This window comes from Ylistrum balloti, unplaced genomic scaffold, assembly GCF_031769215.1.
Source record: "Ylistrum balloti isolate Yb309-2 unplaced genomic scaffold, AGI_CSIRO_Ybal_v1 Utg370358, whole genome shotgun sequence".
Taxonomy (NCBI): domain Eukaryota; kingdom Metazoa; phylum Mollusca; class Bivalvia; order Pectinida; family Pectinidae; genus Ylistrum; species Ylistrum balloti.
In genome coordinates this window covers 431,475-453,407 of record NW_026782254.1, presented here as the reverse complement: position 1 = coordinate 453,407, position 21,933 = coordinate 431,475, and the positions used below count along the sequence as shown (strand labels likewise).

Genomic DNA, 21,933 nt, shown 5'->3' with positions numbered 1-21,933 from the left:
AGCCTATACATAAATTACCACCTCAAATATTTTTTTGTAAAAAAAATAAAAAATTCTATTTAGTTCAGACTGTGCAGCTATAAAATGATAAAGCGCAAGTTAAAATTGAATTCTTAAATCTTGAAATGAGTTAACATGCGGAAAAAAATAATAGTTTTCCTAACTAACATCTGTTCAAGGGAACAGGTACAAATACACGAAATCTGACATGGAAAATAGTGACACATCGAAGTAATTTGATATACGAAAAAGAATATCTTTTTTATCTGTCCGATATTTGTCAATGCAGCAGGTTCATATTGTTGTCGGTATTAGTTAACTGCAGTATAATATCATCACATTTTACAGCTGATTAAAGCCATATCTGATTGTGTTGATATAAATAGTGTCTATTACCCCTATTCCTTTTGTGGCGATAAAACAAATTTAAAATCAAACTTATTAAGGTTTAAGGATCATTGATATAATTGAAAAATCCGTAGTCACGTGGTCACGACGTCATATTCATAAAATATTTATTTGAAAAAAAACATTTTACTTATTAAACATATTAGAACAATGGTTCCAATAGCATAATATTGATGTCATTATATCCTATTTACATATATAAGTAAACTGACATAACGTCTAGACATCTTACGTCTCGTTGCAGTTTAAGTGTAGAATTTGTATACACAAGTCTCATCGCATGTGTAAATAACGATAAATACATAAACAATGTAGTACGTTATAACTCCAATTCTTTTATCTTAATGTCATTACTAAGTTGTGAATGCATAGCGCTTGGATGTGTAACGGAGAAAATCACACACTGAACAATGTTAAGGGTTGAATTTATTTTTGAAAACCACGTTTAGTGACTACAACTGCGCGAGCATATGCTACGATGTTATTAGCAATCGTTAAATGGATGAGACTGGTATTTCAAAGCAACTGCGAGCTCAGTTTGTCCGTGAGAATCAGCCTCTTTGAATCTCGATTTAATTCATTTTTATATGGAATCTCGTTTTATAATTATTGAACATCAAACAGATACCGTGTACAGAAATGGCAAGTTCCATGAAAATACAACGCTAAACAAAAGTGCCATCTTGTTTGTAATTAAAACTGATTGGAAGACTGTGTAAAAATTGCGCATTAACTCTGCGCTATATTAGTTTTGTTAATCGAGGATAATAGCGAAAGGACATTATGCTCGGAATTAGAGGAAACAGACAAAGTTCCCCCGCTGCGCATGTCGGAACTACGAAATCTCGCTCTTCATCATACGCTGAGAGTTAGCGAGATTACTACAGAGCACCACGGGACTTAACGAAATTCCTCTGTTAAAGCAGTGTTCCATATCGACAGTTGCGCGTGTGCTGTACTGATCGAATACAGGGATCTCAGTGTGACATCAAAACTTTCAAATTTACAAGACATCTGAATCGCACCACTCCGTTTCCTCGAATTAAAAAAAACCAGCGCGAAAACTCGCGAGAGCTGTACAAGCACGCACTGTGGTTTTGTAAAATTATAAGGGGTCTTTCTTCGGACTAATGCCGACACTCACCTCTCATTTTTGATGAGCAACATGCATGAACTAAGATCATTATTATATTTGTCATTTAACTTTGACGATAAATGGACAGGCGGAAAGCTCCTTCAACAGTCGGTTTAACCGTGCATACATATAAAGCGAGTGCATTTGTCCACAAGAATTGTATTTATCGCAGAAAACGATCTATTTATACTCATCGAACAAAGAATGAGTACATGTATGTTTAGATATTTCTAGCTGTCAGTACATTTGAGTCTCCTCTATCTATATTTCTGAAAGACACTAAATGGTTTTATTTCAATATTTTTTCCCAAGCGTTTGATTTTAGGCAAGCATTTTAATACTTAAAATAGGACTATTCACAAAATTATAACGCTCTGTGAGGGAAATTGATAAAGATTATCAGCTCAAACTGTCTACCACCCATCGCTGTTGGAGATAGCCGAGTTCATCACGTGGTCTTTCGGAGCCTCATTTTAACCCAACGATTTGATACGACTAATTTCTATGTATTAATATGCAATTAGCCGAAACATAATTTGCCAGTCATTTCTTAATTCTTACTGTGTAAAATAACCTCTTGTTTCACACTGAACACGCTTGACAGAGAGAAATGAATGAATATGAACTGATCTGATTCTTAAATTGCATGTGTAAAGACATTGTTTACACTCTCCGAACGATAATGATATGAATTAGTGTTAGGTCGGTCGTATTTTAATTTCATTTTTTTAACGTTGGTCATAAAATGGTTATACAAACTTTAAGATATTTAAATTAACAGAAAGAACACAGATATGTATATGTTACAATGCTGTAATCAGTTATGAAATGAATATCTAACCATTTCGTCCCTTTAAACCACAAGATCAGCATGACACGACTTTCACATACATGTGTGTGCATTGCGCGCAGTCTGCATGTGCACTGCGTACAGTCTGTATGTACACTACGCACAGTCTGTGTGGTCACTGCGCACAGTCTGTATGTGCACTGCGTACAGTCTGTATGTGCACTGCCTACAGTCTGTATGTGCATTGCGTACAGTCTGTATGTGCACTGCGTACTGTCTGTATGTGCATTGCGTACAGTCTGTATGTGAAAGACACGGTAATCGAAAAACGATCAAATAGGAACAACATTATTTGAAAAAAAAAACATTTCAGTGTATCAAAATACTATAAGTACTTATAATGATATACAAAATATAAAACCACACTGTCCGATGAAATATTTTTAAGCATTAACGCTTTCATCAAAATTATTTTCTTGAAATGTCCTCAAACTCATCAATTTCTAGATTAAATTGGTAACCACACAAGGATCTAACCACTGTCACTATTTTCTCGTTTAAGTCACTATTTATTTGTTTATTTATTTATTTATTTATTTATTTTTATTTATTTATTTTATATGACAGCCGATCACTCCGACATAGTTCTGTAACAACTAACACAGTGTATATGTGATCAAAAATCCCAACAACACCTACAAGACCACTGTAATTTTATATACATTCTACATACACAAGAACAAACTATCATACCGGCAAAGTGAAAAATTCACGAGGATTCATTGGAAATTGAAAAAAAAATGTATTTTAACATTTTAGAAATAATTTTAAAAATAGCTCATCAACTTTTAAATTCAACTCTTAGATATCACCTATACCACGTGTTTTACCGAAATACTAGAACTCCGATAATCGATACCTCTCGCTGCAGTGGTCTAAAAAGTGATTTATTTCCTATAGGTATGTGTGTCTCACCTGTATGTCGTTGTGAAGATGGTAATGAAGATGTCTACCACTATTTTTTGTCTGTTCTGAATATCCAAATCATAGGTTAATATCATTTAATACTCTTTCTAACTTGAATATCCAACCAGTCCCCCATCTCAATACAATTATTTGGGTGGGTGTGGGTGTGTGTGTGGGGGTGGGGGAGGATCCTGCCCTACCATTTGAAACCAAAAAAATTATGTAATGTATTGTCAGGAGAGGGTCTAGTAAGTTGCGAGAACTTGTGCCCAATTCCTTTGTATGTTTCTACAATAAAATATGTCTGAATGAACATTTTAGAGTATAAAGTATTTACAAAGCTATAGAGATATTTATGATAATTATGTACACTGTATAGTCTAATTAAGGGAAAATAAATAAGGTACATTGAAAAAGCCTCTTAGAACCGTTTGACATTTCTGTAATGAAGACACATAATCAGTTTAGTTGTAAAACAGAAAATCCATCAAAATTGAAAACTTTATTGTCGAACATTATAATTACAATTATTTCCCTATATTTTATCTCAAAAGCGAAAGTGAACAATTTTATCAAAAATGTTTACAACTTTCAGCTTTTGCGTGGCGCTCTTATATTTTCCTGGTACTTTATAGTTTTTCGTTGACAAATCACAAAAATATTTCCTTTTTTGTCTTTTCGCCGAGTTCCAAGAGTCCCATCTGTCATTCTACATAAGTTTGTTTACTTCTGGTGTTTGCTTTAGCGACCCATTCTCCTTGTCAAGCGTCAAGTAGACACATCCGATTAGTGACAAACGTCTGAGTCCTTGAGTAGCTTGACTGATCCTCTCGGGACAAGACAGCGCGATGGCCGGAGGACAATCCGGATACTTCTGTCCTAAAATCTAGCCGGGTATTTACACAAAATTTGAATCTATAATTATATTTCTGTTTGTCTGCTTAAACTTTGACTGTTTTGATTAAGGTCTTTTCTTTTTATTCTTAATATTGTTATGCGAAGAATTTAAAAAGTATCAACTACACAAGATTTGAAGACTTTGTGGAGAGATGGTACATTATCAAATTTCATATGAACGGACAGTAAAGTTGATAAAACATGTCAATATTTTTTCTGACTTTCTTTCTGTCTGGGCTGTTGTTTGATAGCATCGTTAGATGGACAGTCAGATCAAATAAGTGAATTAGGACGATTATATCGTGTGGAATATTTCTTTTCTATCTTCCTTTCTTTTAAAAATCGGGAACTATTCGTTTTATGAATAAGTATATAGTATAATGTGGGATGTATATTTATTGTTGTATGGTGGGTACTGTATGAATATGTATGGTGTGTACTGTATGTATGGTGTGTACTGTATGAATATGTATGGTGTGTACTGTATGTATATATAGGTGTATACTGTATGAATATGTATGGTGTGTACTGTATGTATATATAGGTGTATACTGTATGAATATGTATGGTGTGTACTGTATGAATATGTATGGTGTATATTGTATGAATATGTATGGTGTGTACTGTATGAATATGTATGGTGTACATTGTATGAATATGTATGGTGTGTACTGTATGAATATGTATGGTGTGTACTGTATGAATATGTATGGTGTGTACTGTATGAATATGTATGGTGTGTACTGTATGAATATGTATGGTGTATATTGTATGAATATGTATGGTGTGTACTTTATGGATATGTATGGTGTGTACTTTATGGATATGTATGGTGTGTACTGTATGAATATGTATGGTGTGTACTGTATGAATATGTATGGTGTATATTGTACTGTATAAATATGTATGGTGTGTACTTTATGAATATGTATGGTGTGTACTGTATGAATATGTATGGTGTGTACTGTATGAATATGTATGGTGTGTACTGTATGAATATGTATGGTGTGTACTGTATGAATATGTATGGTGTGTACTGTATGAATATGTATGACTTTTGTACTACTTAATTTCTCTTTTTAGCATCTATATATATATTATAACATTTTCTCCACAGCTGTTTCGTTATTTTCCATATTGCAACATTTTAAAACTCTGATGACTTCTGGATTTAACCTTACATAATATGTTATTTCGTTAACTGGTCTTTGTTGTTTCCTAATTTACCATCTTCCGTGATATACTCGTCTGTTGTCGTTTTATTCCGTCATCATTGCCGCCATAATTTGTTGTCTCCCTTGATGTATTCGTCCATTATCGTTTTATCCCGCGTTCTTTGCTCCCTGAACTCGGTAACTTCCGTGATGTAATAGCCCGTTTCGTTTTATCTCGTCATTTTTGCTCTGGTTTCGTTACCTTTCGTGACACACTCTTCAATTCTATTTCCTTCCGTTTTTAATTAACTTTCCTTCCATTATTTAGGCCCCTGTGTTTCGTTAAGCAATTTTTCTCTGGTCATGTGACGCAGTTTCGTTGATATTTTTCCTTTTTACCGCTCGCGATGTCATAACTTTTTATCACTCCAGCCAATGGAAGGACACGTGATCTGACACGTGACCTTCATAACATTTCATGTCCAACTGGTAAGTGAATCCTTGATCGCTTACGCAAATGCAAGTTCGGTACCAATGCATCACCTAACCTCCTATACACAGTAACGATATATATATATATTCAGTTAGTGTTTATTTTTCTTCGTGTTATTTCTTAATCAATGAACGATTTCTCCTGCCCATCCGATAGACAGGCGTATACAAAGCATACATGTCCGTATGTACAGCTGTCTTCACGTTAAATTGAGTCCATGTTCGTCCGTTCGTATAAGTGAGTCCATGTTCGTCCACCAGTAAACGAGTCCATGTTCGTCCGCCTGTAAGCGAGTCCATGTTCGTCCGTCCATGTAAGTCTAGACTGTGCTAGGCTTCCATACATTGTGCATCCAGTCACGATGTTTTATTAGCGGAGCCCCTCCCCAACGTTCCCAGTCCTTCCATCGGCGGGAGACTTTGCGGCGTAATGACATCAAACCCAGTATGACGTCTCGCGCGGACTTCCTCGCCTTTGCCGACCGTTAAGGCGTGTGGTATGAAAAATCTCTGGTCGAAAGGAAATTATATGTTTTTCGGTCCAATTTACGATGTCGCAGATTGCTGGCAAGTAGAGACGTATACGAATTACGGGATAAAATTATAAATTGATTCATCTGTTATTTTCATCCCTGTAATAGAATTTGTAAATAAGGTCATTATCAAGAATGAAATATTGATGATGCTGAAAAGTGATTTTACGGGGAGCGGAAGGTTGAGATGGAGATTGATATTAAACATACCGTTAAAGGGCTGCCATCAATTAACTTAGAGACAAACTCCGAGGCAACTCGCTGATCAATTTCTCCCACCGACTTTTCATGCATTTTTTGCGGTCCTATCTAATTTGTCAATTATCACTTTCATTGTATTTTTTTTTTTTACTTTCTCGCGACTAAACCAGAAACACAAACTAATCTATTATGGAATTAGCTTCGAACGTATATATCTTGTGGGTTTTATTTATTGATGTTTGTGTAGACTGTAACACCCAACCCCATCGAAAAAAAAAGTCTATAAAAACCAACTTTCTGCTGAATTTGTCGCGAGTTTTTGAAGTGATCTATGATTTTTGCAAGTCTTTTAAATCTCAATTCTCTTTCTGTATTTTGTTAATAGAAAGACATAATATAGACACATCCACCAGTATCAAACATATCTTAAAGTACTCCTGTCAGTCCGACACTGCAAAATCAAAGTGTTTTTCTGTTCAACGACGCTGTCCATAAAAAAACAAAAACAATAAAAAATAACATAAAAAATAATAACAATAATAAACAAAATAAAACCCACAAAACAAAACAGAATAAAATACAGCCGAGGAACTATATTCCATTAACACCCGTGACATGGTTTGTTAAGGCAATTTAAACATTTAAATTATTTCTTGATAATCTTTTTTTTTATTGCCTTGTATACATATTTAGCATTTAATGATAACATTTAAAAAATCTCTTATAACATATTATGGTATATCTTAAATCATTACGATTCCGGAACAGCTGACTGTAAACTGACATAAGATATAGTGGTTTGTGTGAGTTAATTTTCATAACAGAGCGATGAACATCGCAAACGTGATATTGTGTTATACACTTCCTGACTTTATGAGATATTTAAACCAAATAGAAAGACTGCAGAACGCCATGAGCTGATCTTCACACATTAAAAATATAACTGTACAATTTCAGGAAATGTCCCTTCAGATAGCTATGTTTGACAAAAAATATAATATCCGTTTCTTTTGCTCCGATTTCGAAATTTATACCTGCCATAACTGTCATTCAGGTAGTTTAATGGCGGGTGATTTAAGACTTTTCCTCACTCTTGGGACATTTATAGATCGTACTTACTGCTGAACAAATGTTTGTAGATTAAGATGTAAATAATGGAAGGCCATCTCTGGCTTTGATAGAGATTCGACTTGATAAACCCTTTTTTATCTCCGAAGCTCATTTTCACCTCGAATATCGCCGTGGTCACAGCGGGATCTTGTTGTGCGCTACAGGAAACTGCAAGGCGGGCGCCACGGTGTATTTTATACCTAGATAAAGTAGATGATTTTGATATTTTTATCATATTTTGGCCAGATAAAGGAAATTGAAGTCCAAATTTTGTAGTTACTATTCTTGTTATTTATCAGAAATATTCAGTTTTATTTTACTCGGAGATTTAAACCTAGTATATATATATACATGTGTGTGTGTGTAGTTTTGTTCAGGTTTTAATGTGTATTTCTTTATCGACTTGATTATTACATTAAGGAACCTGGGAATGTTTAGAATTCATTACAGTGATAAGAATATTGGTTTTAGCAATCTGGCTAAAGTGGTTTTAGATTTTTGAATTAAATGAATGTATCATAGCAATGTACTGTAGCACGATTAGATTAGGGAGGCTTACAGTTAAGAAATTACTGATTTGTTTCTGATACTGGGGATCTTTGACGAGCTAAATTCTCTCTGCATATGAGTGTGACAGCTGCTCTAGTAATATATGATGTTTAAATGTGTTTTAAGACGCTGCATAAACAACAAGCGGGTTTGGTGTGACTGATGACAACTGTCTGATGACCAGAACAATGATCTTAATAACTTGTACAGTGATGGCAACATTTTCCATATCAGTAAGTTCGGTTTCAAGTCATTTGTTCGGGAGGTCAAACAACTTTCTTGAAACGGAATAAGAAAACGTAAACATATGAAAAGTGATTTTAAAACAACGTATTGATTTGGAACTGAATTTGAAATCCTAAAATCGAGATGTTTTTTTTATGAATGACTTCCAGCTTATTACAACGTCTTGTTACACAACATGAAAAGTATCGTAGGCGAAATCACGTGACCGGAGGTGAATCGTCAACCTGAGAGTTACATGTCAATCATCACGCTTTAAACCCAACAGAAATTAATTCTATGTGAGTTGTACAATTTATTGGAAATTCCGTAAAGAAAGGGCTTCCCCAAATGGAATTCAATTCATTAACTTATTTCGGTTAAACATGCACATTGCGATTTTAAGACATAACAAAAATAGTTGAGAAACTTTGATGAATTGTTTGAAATAAAACAACAACAAAAATAAACAAACAAAAAAAGTAAACAAATAACATAATATTCACAAAATCAAAACGAAAAAGAACAAAAATAAATAAATAAATAAATAAATAAATAAAAATGACTAATAAATCATAACTAAATAAACAACATGGACGATGACGTCATTACATGACAACAAAGGCGCAACAAAATGGCTGCATCTGTTTGATATGTCATCCACATTTTCTTCTGTCAAATCTAACTTTATCAGAGTTTTGTGGGGAAAAACACTATCTCAGTTTTCTATAATTCGATTTTAGATTTTATGAAACTCGTTTCTTCCAAAATATATTTACAGTGCCATTAGGTGTTACTTAACGCGTGATTTATGTAGATCACGTGACGTCTCTTTGGAAATTATCGCATGTTATTTTACTTGTCAAAGTTGTTTAAACCTATTTGAAATTAATCGCCTTACTGAATTGCTTTCCAGACTTATGAGGACTTTTTTGGGGGAAATATTTTTGATGATTCAAGAATATAACATTGAACAACAGAAATAGTCTAAACTGATGGTCCCTTACCTTAATGTTAGATATGCTGCATTTTCGACAAAATGTATAATTTATATGAAATAAACTTGGTGATATCATATCAGTGATTTTATCCAACTCAATTTTTACACAGGTATAAAAACGTACAATAAATTTTGTGTTATCAAGGAAACTAGTTCGTCAAACCCTCACCAGATCTCCTTACCGGCGAATTATCACTGAACATTAAATACCGGAGATAAACTTAATATGTTGTTAAATAGTTTTACTACAATTTTCCCATTTTAAGAAGGGTCATATACACCATCTGTACAAAGAACAAATTCTGATAATTTTTTTCTATATCTCCGCCATCTTGAATTTAGGGGAGCTCACAGGAGGACGCTCACCTGTACTGTAAGATTCCGCACCTCGCCACACGATTCAATTAAGTGATATCTTTAATACCCTCGAAATGTCGAAGAATCTCGATATTTTATTTTACATATGTCAAAACCACTCCCCATGCTGGTTTTGAAGTATCTCTATTTAATTATCTTAGCGGGGTAGATTTAAAACCGAGACCAGTCAAGTATGTAACCTAGCGCCCTCCACTTAAGGTCGTCGGACTGCAGGGGTGAAAATCGAAAATACCGCCACACTGAAATTAAATTATTATATTTTTGTCGTAGTGGGGATGTTTTCTGTTAATGTTTTATATATATATGTACTTTGATTAAATCTGCTGTAAATATGCTAAAGACCATCGTTATTTAATCGTGATTTGGTTTAAGATACTAATACGGGTTTAGATTACACACAAGTGTTTATATTCTATGTTAATGTTACTGTCCGGTAGCATTTCATACAGAATGAATACATAGATAATAAGTCGATTTTACTTTTGTTCCTAATCCTTTCCTAAATTACCAGGAACGTTAAAATTTACCAAAAGTGATGATATTCGATGTACTCTACATACAGTATATAGAGGTCATTTTGATCCACAATAGTACAGCACATGGTTGTCAAAGCAAAATAAAGTCACTTCCAAGCACGTGCAAACCATATCAGCTTTTTTTCAAGTTTCTTAAACATATAGGTAGTTTAACTATGATTTCGCATTGTTTCCATATGTCCTTTTTAGGCATTTAAAATAAAATAGAATATTTTTTGTTTTATTGTTTGTTTGCCGGGTTCACCGTCCTTTGAAGGTAAGTTTGAGGCGGGGTATCCGTATGATAGCGTAAGACTGTTTCACTGAAAAACATACGGGAGACACATCGCATGCCATTAAGGTCTATTCGGATAAAAGTGTCTTTTCCCAGGGACGTTACGTCAGCACAGACTGGTCCTTTTTATCTTCCTGAGAAACACATATCAGGCAGGGAGCGTCGAACAAAGCACCTCATTTTGACCAGGAGTGATACCTTGTCAAAATGCCGGAGATGTAATATTTCAGTAACATTGCGCTATAAAATAATCTATACACGAGGCACAGTAAACATAGCAACGTCCTATTTTAGTTCATATGATGGGCAAAATCGAAAGAGCAGGTTACCAAATCATTGTAGAACATTAAAAGTATATTAAAACAGTCATTAACTTGCGGTGTTTTTATTTCGTTATTAAGATTGGAATTTTGGAAAAAGATAATTAATATTTCTGTAAAGAAAAATAGTAATTATTTGTAATTAGAAAAGTTGGATTATGTTTTGTAATTACGTCTGACGTTATAATTCAAAGTGTGTAATCGTGATTGAAATATTATATAATCACGTTTTCCTTTGTAGATTCATCTGTCATAGTAATTATACAGCAATAGGTATTGAAAGGTTGTAATGATAGTATCACTACAGTAAGTGTAGCTTTGGATTACGATAATGCTGACACATTCTCTGGCGAACAATTCTTATTTCTAATTGATATCTTTGTAATTCTATTACTAGATAGCAGTCTAGTACTATTCACCTTTATAGGATTTTCTGGGTACACATAATTTAAATAACTATGAATTTTAATGTTTTTAGCTTAAACATATTTTATTGGCAAATAATGACAAATGGATGAGTCAGTAAGTGTAACTATTTAACTTCTTAATGGTTTCTCCCAAAATAATACAATACATTTAACAATAGCAACATGACATTGAGAAAAAGGAAAAGTTTGAGATGTGTAATATACACAATATAGATTTTAAGGAAAGGGAGAGAGATCGTTTGATATCGAAAACACGCCTATATGTGTCTTGTTAGTGTACCCGGCCGATACAGACGGCACATACTAAAACTGACTACTACACCAATCATTCATTGGTTGCAAAAGTTCATCACATCCTGTGTCATAGGGAACTTGCTCCAAGTTCAATCCATTCCTACTGAATATATCGTTACATATGTACCGTCTGCATCGGAAAGGACCAGAAACTCGACCTTAAACATTCAAAATACATTCAATTGATGTATAACTAAAATATGAATTAAGATTACTCATGGAGCTAAATCAAAATTTCTACGAGGCCGTTAAGAGAGCTAGGGAAAGGAAAGTAGAAAGAGTGAGTGGGAATGGGGGAACATGAGAATCAAGAAAATCTACCCGAAGTTCCAAGGAAATCTACCCGATGTTCCAAGAAAATCTACCCGATGTTCCAAGGAAATCTACCCGATGTTCCAAGGAAATCTACCCGATGTTCCAAGGAAATCTACCCGAAGTTCCAAGGAAATCTACCCGAAGTTCCAAGAAAATCTACCCGATGTTCCAAGAAAATCTACCCGATGTTCCAAGGAAATCTACCCGAAGTTGCAAGGAAATCTACCCGAAGTCCCAAGAAAATCTACCCGAAGTTCCAAGGAAATTTACCCGATGTTCCAAGGAAATCTACCCGATGTTCCAAGGAAATCTACCCGAAGTTGCAATGAAATCTACCCGAAGTTCCAAGAAAATCTACCAGCAGTTCCAAGGAAATCTGCCCGATGTTCCAAGGAAATCTACCCGATGTTCCAAGAAAATCTACCCGAAGTTGCAAATCTACCCGAAGTTCCAAGGAAATCTACCCGATGTTCCAAGAAAATCTACCCGAAGTTCCAAGGAAATCTACCCGATGTTCCAAGGAAATCTACCCGATGTTCCAAGAAAATCTACCCGAAGTTGCAAGGAAATGCATATTATCATTGCAAGAAACATTTCTTTTAATGAACTGATAATAACCAGTATTTTTTCAATAAGTTTTGACATTCTCCAGGTAAAAGTGTTTTTGTTTTAAATTATTTAGATTTTAACATTTCACATTCATTGTTCTAATATGTATGTATAAGGATGTATGTAAAGAAAGGGTTTACGATTGTTATACCAAATACCCCTGGCTTCGAATAACATGACATGGAATAATATCAATATAGATATGTTTTAAAGGAAAAAAATGTTTCTCATTAATACGTGTACTTACATACCGGTGCCTGTTAAACGATTTTACACATGAGAATCCACAAAACTGATTTCACGTTGCCTTTTTCATCATTAACGATTTAGGAAGTTTTGACGAGTTATTAATATATTACCTGATATTCGTAGATGAATCGCGATAAATTTCTCAGATTGTTCTGGAGTTTCCTTTCAAGCGATCACATGACCACAGAACATGTTTCCATTATGACCATCACTTTTATGTGACCTCGGAGACGTAATAAACTCTGTTGTCGGTCCTTTGGAGGAGTTGTACAAGCTTGTTTTTAAAAAAAGACACTACTTCAACTAACTTTCTTTAAATTGTAGTTAAACTTTTCAAAAACAAAAATATGAAAATATATATTTTCCAGGTAACGTCGATATCAGAAATTGTAATTAGTATATCTTTATAAAATAAACTTAATGAAAACATAGATAAAAAGATCAACTTATTGTCAAATGAAATATTGTCTGAAGTATGCAAGATTTAGTAAAAATTTAAATATCATCCAGGTAGCTACCGTGTACAGCATTCATTTAGTTATATTTTATTCTCGTTTCATCAATATTAAATTTGAATGAAATTTCTATACACATGTTAGCATTTTCTTGTCTTTTTGACTCCGTCATGTTAATTGATTTTCTTTCGTATAGAATAATCATATTGTCGACTATAGTCAAATCTTTGTGATTATTTATGATGGCTTCGAAAACTAATTGCAACAAAATTGGTGTGATGTTAACAATAAAATAGGAATATACGCGTGTCGGGAAAAGAATTATTCCCCAGAACGATTAGACCCGTTTGTAATTGGAGAACATGTTTATAATTAATCTTTTAAATATTTAAGGAAAACAATAATACATCGAATATTGGGATGAATAAGACCAATAGATTCTCTCCCTTTATTAGCGCACCCTCCTGGTAAGGCTAGATTATCGTCATCAATAATTTTGGGCAATATTTTAACAAGTTACGTCGTTTTGTTTCAATGTCAAGTGTGCGTGCGAATTATGTATAAATATATTTCATTTACCACCAAAATAATGGAATTACTACACCACTTCCTAAGATTTACCCAAACTATGAACTTTTGAAATAAAGCTTGAATGATTGAATTAACACAATCACAGAAACAGCAATGTTAAGATGACCAGACTTATAATTGTATCAGGATCAATAAAAACATCCACATGGGATAAAAGCGAAATCGATTTAGGGGCTTGTAACCAACTTAACAATAGGAACGATAAAATATGGAGAGCCTTTCCAGGATGATGCCGTGAATGTCTACACATTGGTATTGTACTTGAATGAAAACATAATTCCTCGCTTGGAAGAATCTTTTTTTATTTATTTTTCGCAATTAATGGTGAATTCCTGTATTTCCATTCCAAAATCTCCCCCAGCAATTAATCCGGACAGAGATTCTGCCTCATTTGCCTATGCCTGATATTGACAGTGCAATGCCCAGTTGACATCAGAGTAAAACTGCTGCATGGTTTGAGCGGAACATGTTATTTTTTCACGTAAATATTGATCGAAATAAAATCAACAATATCATAATTTCTTCTTGTAAACGGCCACCAACATATGATATATATATATGTGTTGGTTATCATCATATGTCAGTTATAAACAGTATAGGCTATCGAAAACAAATGCGCTTGACACACATCACAGTATCCTTAGAGGAAGAAGGTCTGGGAAATTCGAGGATTGTTCACAACACGAAGACACTATTGAAAACGGAACAAAGGAAGAAATGTTTGTGTGAAATAACGATATCAATCAAACAAGTACAAGTATCAGCTGTTTTCCTCGTTCTTTATCTTTTTATATAAATAACATTCATATATTGACAATTTAAATTACAAATAATATATTCTATACTGTTATAGTATAATGGTATACGTGTTTTATTGAAAAAAGCTATCATTTATAACTTCTTATAAGTCTATGAATTAATTAATGTATAACTTCTTATATGTATATGAATTAATTCATGTATAACTCCTTATAGATCTATGAATTAATTAATGTATAACTCCTTATATGTCTATGAATTAATTCATGTATAACTCCTTATATGTCTATGAATTAATTCATGTATAACTCCTTATAGTCTATGAATTAATTAATGTATAACTCCTTATATGTCTATGAATTAATTCATGTATAACTCCTTATATGTCTATGTTAATATGAATTAATTCATGTATAACTCCTTATATGTCTATGAATTAATTCATGTATAACTCCTTATATGTCTATGAATTAATTCATGTATAACTCCTTATATGTCTATGAATTAATTCATGTATATGAATTAATTCATGTATAACTCCTTATATGTATATGAATTAATTCATGTATAACTCCTTATAAGTATATTTATTAATTCATGTATAACTCCTTATATGTCTATGAATTAATTCATGTATAACTCCTTATATGTCTATGAATTAATTCATGTATAACTCCTTATATGTATATGAATTAATTCATGTATAACTCCTTATAAGAATATTCATTATAACTCCTTATAGATCTATGAATTAAGTCATGTATAACTCCTTATATGTATATTTTAATTCATGTATAACTCCTTATATGTCTATGAATTAATTCATGTATAACTCCTTATAAGTATATTTATTAATTAATTCATGTATAACTCCTTATAAGTATATGAATTAATTCATGTATAACTCCTTATAATCTATATTTATTAAGTCATGTATAACTCCTTATATGTCTATGAATTAATTAATGTTTAACTCCTTATAGATCTATAAATTAATTCATGTATAACTCCTTATATGTCTATGAATTAATTAATGTTTAACTCCTTATATGTCTGTAGATAAATCAATGTATATCAAATTCAGTTTCTTTTCTTTAGAATATCAACTCCATATCATTGATGCGCAATATAAAAACATATTGAAGTTTTATTACTTTGTTCGGCTGATGACATGAAATAAATTTACGATATAGATTATGGTATTCAAGACAGTATAAACGACACATAAGTGAATGGCGTCTTTCAATACAAATGGAGAATTAAATGCAGTAGAGACAGATAATGAATGAGCAGTATTACATAGATTGATCTTGACTTGTACCTAAGTTTTCAGGAGTATCTATCGTAATTAATAGCTTGTTCATATTTTGCCCTGGTTGATGGAATTTGGGTTTTAATTATGATTACACGTTTAATACGTCATTTTTTCAGTGTTATAGTAGATACTTTAGTCTCCCCAACATTGTATAAATAGTGTAGATTATCAATTCAGTGATGGATATTAAAAATGAACCTCTGATTTGTTAGTCCATGTATGTTTTAATTAATTCTTTAATCAGGGTTATGTTTGTCTTGATTTCAAAATTATCAAATATTACTAACATATTTATATTTAATACCAAGACATAGGTCTTTCTGGAAAAATGTAGGTAAACACCAGGGCCCGTATTCATGAAACCATTCTCATGCTCAAGCATAGATTTTGTGCTCAGGCAAGCTTTTCTATAATTCAACTAAATCATATAAAATAATACAAATGTCAAATTTAAACCTTGAATATAGTTTTGACTTGAAGTCCTTTCAAAATTGTTTTTAAGTCTTCTTCAAAATCAGCCTTACTTATTAATTTTTAACTTAAACAAGACGTAAGACTTGAGTACAAAATCCATGCTTGAGTAGGAGAATAGTTTCATGAATACGGGCACAGATCATTGTTCTAAGTCAAAAATCTTCTGTACGACACGTTGTCTGTCAGTAATTCTATTGTAGACGTGTTTTAATGTCGGATAAAGACATGTGTATATATTGTTTTTCGTAAAATACCTAATTACGTGCCTTTATAAACGAAAACCTTGTGTATCAGGCTATTGGAGAACTGAACAAAAGACACAACCAAATAAAAATATTCAATACAAATTCAGAATTAGATGGAGTGGAGCGAAATAATGAATAACTCTTCAGTGATGCTTTGGTCTTGAGTTCCTGAAGTCTACCACTGGAGGCGAAAAACTAGTCATACCAGATGATAAGCTACAGTTTCCCAAATATGCAATAAATGTCATAATGTTTATATATCATTTTTTTAATGGGATGGTACACAATACTCATATGATTATTTAGCTCTTGTCTAATTGATGTCATAGTGACACAGCTTGTCACCTTTTCTCCTTCTGTGGTATAATTATCACCAATTTAAATTTTCGTTCAGGTAAGTACTGTACCAAAATAGATATCTAGCCTGACGTCATCAAACCTTGGTTTGTGTTAGAAAAATCGAGGAACCATGAAATTGAGTTCCTTGCCACATATTTCAATGCTTTGAATTCTATTGCACTACCAAACGAAATATTAATTGATAGCTTGCATGAAGAAATCCACTGCGGGCAATTAACATTTCAATGTTTGAAAATTTGCATGAAAATGATTCATCAGTCCTATTTCGGTTTTCATGAAACATATGTATTGGAATATTCAAGGAAAAAAACCGATAAAGTTTGGTCAAAAGTGTTTGGTTTACAACCTTTTTACATGTCACTGTGATATGTCCGATGAACAATTAATGATTCGATGAATTATGTTCATGAAAATATGTAAACCCCGAGAATAGTAAATGCAATCATTTTAATGTTCGAAAAGATTATTGTTAATTATTTTCTTTTTTCTTATTTAATTGCAGAAATGATGACGTACTATAATATTGTGTTCCACACATTTTTTTCAAACATTTTATTGACTAAGACAAGACAAAAGTAACATTACACACGTGTCCTCACACAGGAGGGCTCTCATACTTACACACATCATTCACACTTCTCATATTCCTGACTATTAAATACATGTACACACACATACACACACACTTTTAATGTTAAATGTTCCTTGCACACGAGATACATTCAATTTTTTTTTCACATAGATGCACAAAAATAGGTCGGGTCTAAACTCGGTGTAAAATGGGTACCCCAGGGAGCTAAGGTCAGAAGGCATGACCAAAGTGTGTCATCACTGCTAATATGTATTGCTTTTTCATATACTCGGTAAATAAAAATAAATGAAAAGGGGATTATGACTATTGTAAATAAGGTGAGGGGAGGGCAATATTTCTAAATGTCCAATGCATCCTCGAAATATCGATTTCCACATTTACTAACATATATGTTTATGCTTATGTACAATGCTTATGTATACCTTATACCTGACAACCTATTGTGAAACATCTTCCGAATTCTAATTTCGTTGAGTCCGTGGATAATCTTAATCCACGGGTACATATGTCCATAAAATAATAGTCAGTTGAATTATCATTTATTCTTTTTATCACAGCTGAATTTTGTAAGCACTGTTGTCCAGAAAATAATGTGCCCATCAATTGATATTTAATTCTTTGAAAATTTGAGCTTCTGGAAAATAAAAGATGTAACAGTAGTTGTACAATAGATGTGTGTCTGGAAAATAAAAGATATAACAGTAGATGTACAATGGATGTGTGTCTCACTGTTTTAAAATTATCATTGAAATAATTGGAAATAACATAATATTATAATTTGTTGGAAAACTTCTACTAAATATAAAGAATTAAATCATGCAATTGGTGTTTACACAGCCTATGTGAACTAACATGAATACTGCGGTTTGTTATAGAAAATTGATAATGACATTTGACGAGGCGTCAAACCTTTAATACCCAACCGTCGTAATGAGACTACAAGGTTTCTTCAAGATGAAAACCTATAAATCTTTACTATACGTCACTTTCACTATCAAACTCCACTGGGACGATTTTATTTTAGCCGTAGGAGGTTGAAGAGTTCCCAGTAATATACTGAATAGAAACAGCCAGATGAAATCCCAATGTGTGGATCTATGTGGTCTGTAGTATTGTAATGAGAATAATATTTGTTTACAATGTATTTACATGTCATTCATTAAGTGATTTTGACAGTGTATTTATTGGGTGATTTTCCCGATGAAGAATCCTTCTTTACTGTTTGTGTCCCTAATTACTTGGTTAAGTGTTAGATAACTACTGTTAAATTTTCTTACTAAATTTAATTCCTTTGACTTGTGATTACGAAATGAAGTGCGAAATTTAACACTCATCAAATATTGATATATATAATTTATATTGATATAAAAGGCAACACAGAGATAAATCAGTTTGTTATTCGACGAATTTGTGGGGAAATGGTGTAAAACGTATTTCCACAAAATCACGACTTGCAAAAGAGTCCCAATAACTATGAAAATAGATACATATACAATGTACGTAGATTCAGTAACTTTTCTTTATACTTCAACTTTTGGTTTACTATCACAAATGTTTGTGTTAAACAAAAATAAGTTTTTTGCAACTTTTGAAACGAGACACATGGAATACTGTGATAATTCGTCACATCCGCTTTGACAAAAATGTTCAGAATACTGACATACCGGCACATGTCCGCGGGTGCAAAATAAGCTGTGTAAAATACATCGAACGAGTGAATGGTATAACGGTATTCGCAATAATTATGTTTCATGATAAGACAAAAATGATAACTAAAAAATGAACTAGGAAAAAGATTGTAAAAATTGCCTTGAACCTGGATATATTTCATTCCAAAGTTTTAAAAAGTTATTTTAAAAAATCCCATGCCCATTTTCATTACTTTTTGCATTGATAATCTTTGACCCATTATTTTCTTTATTGACTTACGCGTATCCCTATATTAGCCAACAACTACAAACTGTTCACAAAGTATAACAAGAGATGCATCCACGTACCTTTAGAGCTGTAGTAAGAACGGAAGGCATAAGTTTCCCTCTGTTCCAATTCTAGAAGCTGTATCTACTTAAAACTAAGATTGTCATAAACGGTGTCTCACTAATTTGATTTCAGTATTAGAAATATGAAATACTTATATTAATTTTTATGCTTATCGTAACATAAATGTTTGGTTTGAAAAGGCTTTTTTTTGGTAAATTTAGACCTAAGTTTTTGCATTATTGCCGTGTGAATAATGTCAAAAATAGCAACAGAAAAACATGTAAAGAAAGGTGAAATTTAACAAAAGGTTGGTCCTGTGTTCCTAGTAAGTGGTATGGCAAACAGACACTTGGTATTAAGTTTTATTTCTATTTTGAATATCATTATTGAACTTATATAGAATATCAAACTGCAACCCAATAGTTTGTGTTACTACTGAGCCAGATCTAGCGGAGGCTAAATATACAATTACCTGTGTTTTACTGGTACCAATATAGAGATTAGGAAACAAAACAAAGTCATGCCCCATAAGTACAGGAAATTCAATGACGTGTTCTTTTCTGGGGAGGGAGCGTGTTACCTTGTATATAATAGGTATACCGCTCGGCTAAAGAGATCTTTAACTCAACCGGTTGATGAAAGACGTCAATATGACAGAAGGAGGTTATATTGTACTTTTAGTGCAGTGCATTGCTACTGTTGTTTACTTCGTTTTGAAAATATAAAATCCATTTTAATATTTTGTACTGGAAATCCATTTTCAAAATTAAATAAGAAATATGAAATTTGAAACCTGGCCAAGCTGGTCAACGAGTACACAGTCTGGCCGTTAATAAACCATGGTGCTTACTGAACTCTCGATGTCTCAATCTAATCCTTGTTGATTACAAAACCAGGAAGGCTGGCATCATCTAGTACAGATCTAACTATACCCTGTGGTGTCTATAACCAACTCAAAATCTCCTTAATATTAGGGGAGGAGCAATTCAAAATTCTTGCAAAAAAAAAGCATTTACTATTAAATTTTCTTCATTTATTGGACCAATTAAGATGGGGAGCACCTATGGAACGTAATGTATGTTTATCACCGAGTACCAATTTCATTTTCGTTTATCCTTCCCGCGGCTTTTGTGATCCGAGTATTTTAAAATCATCATCCTCAACTACGTAGAAGAGGTCCGCTTAACAGTACACAAATTAAAACATCGAAATATTCCTTTGAATATTCCCAAACCAATATCGATGTTTCCCACGATTTCGTTGATTATCACTAGGTCCAATTCTACATTATGATAAGAAACAAAACGATTCTGTAAAGGCATTCACCATACTTAGATTATAAATTTTATATCTTTAAACCTACAAAATCGACTTGGAAAGGGCAGTGTGGATCAATATCGAGACGCGTGGCTTTGGTATAGGACTGTGACGTTAGCTTTCCTACCGTTTCTGTAAGCTTGCAAGCGTCTAGCGCTGCTGGTTCTCGCTCTTAATTTTATCATTTTATCGTGCATACAAACTTACAGGGTCCTGGGTAGCAATGGAGAGTTAATGAAACATGTCAAAACCATAGAGTATTTCAATAAACTTGGTGGTATTGTGCTCGCTATCTGCTATTTGTTAGCGAGGCGAACCTCGCAGCTTCGCTTCGTCTGCATCTGACATATTCTTAGCTGTAAGCCATGGCACCGTCGCGCGTCCTGCCTAAAACCCAACGGGCGATTTTTGTTCTGAATACGCGGAGAAATAGAAACTGGCTAAGGATCCTTGCTGTTTTCTCGGCAAGGATTCGAACAGTCTGTGAAACTATCTCTACAGGAGAGAAAGTCAGAAAGCTTCATTTTCAAAATAAAAATGCTTCGTTTTCCACGCACACCTCACACAATCGTATTGCAAATGTAGTGGTTCTGATGTGTGGATTCACAACATTGTCACATTTTAGATTCGTTCTACCAACATACACCAAGGTCTGCTTCTGTGTCAGTCTATATCTGGCGTGTGCTCGTCTAGTGTATTATGCTTGGCTTGAATTTGTGAATTTTATCTATGTACAAAACTATATAATTCCAATTATACATATACACTAATTGCCGTAAAGTTTCCGCGTGGAATAATTCTATATCCTCTGTAATAATATCTTGTAAACGGAGATTACTTTGAACACATGGATTATCATCAGTATCTTATCATATCGTCTGGAAAATATTAACATTCGATGAATGTGAAAGGTAAGTTTCTTCAATGAGGCACAACAGGAAATATATCGTTAAATTGAATATGACCATATATAGAAGAGGTCTAC

General features: G+C 33.2%; 1 protein-coding gene across 1 annotated transcript; it reads left to right on the top strand.

Moving 5' to 3' along the window:
* The first annotated feature begins 11,987 nt into the window (after positions 1–11,987).
* LOC132553816 (uncharacterized) lies at positions 11,988–12,605 on the top strand. Its single transcript, XM_060218096.1, has one exon. It carries the CDS (start codon positions 11,988–11,990, stop codon positions 12,603–12,605), a length of 618 nt encoding a protein of 205 aa, XP_060074079.1.
* Positions 12,606–21,933: the final 9,328 nt, after the last annotated feature.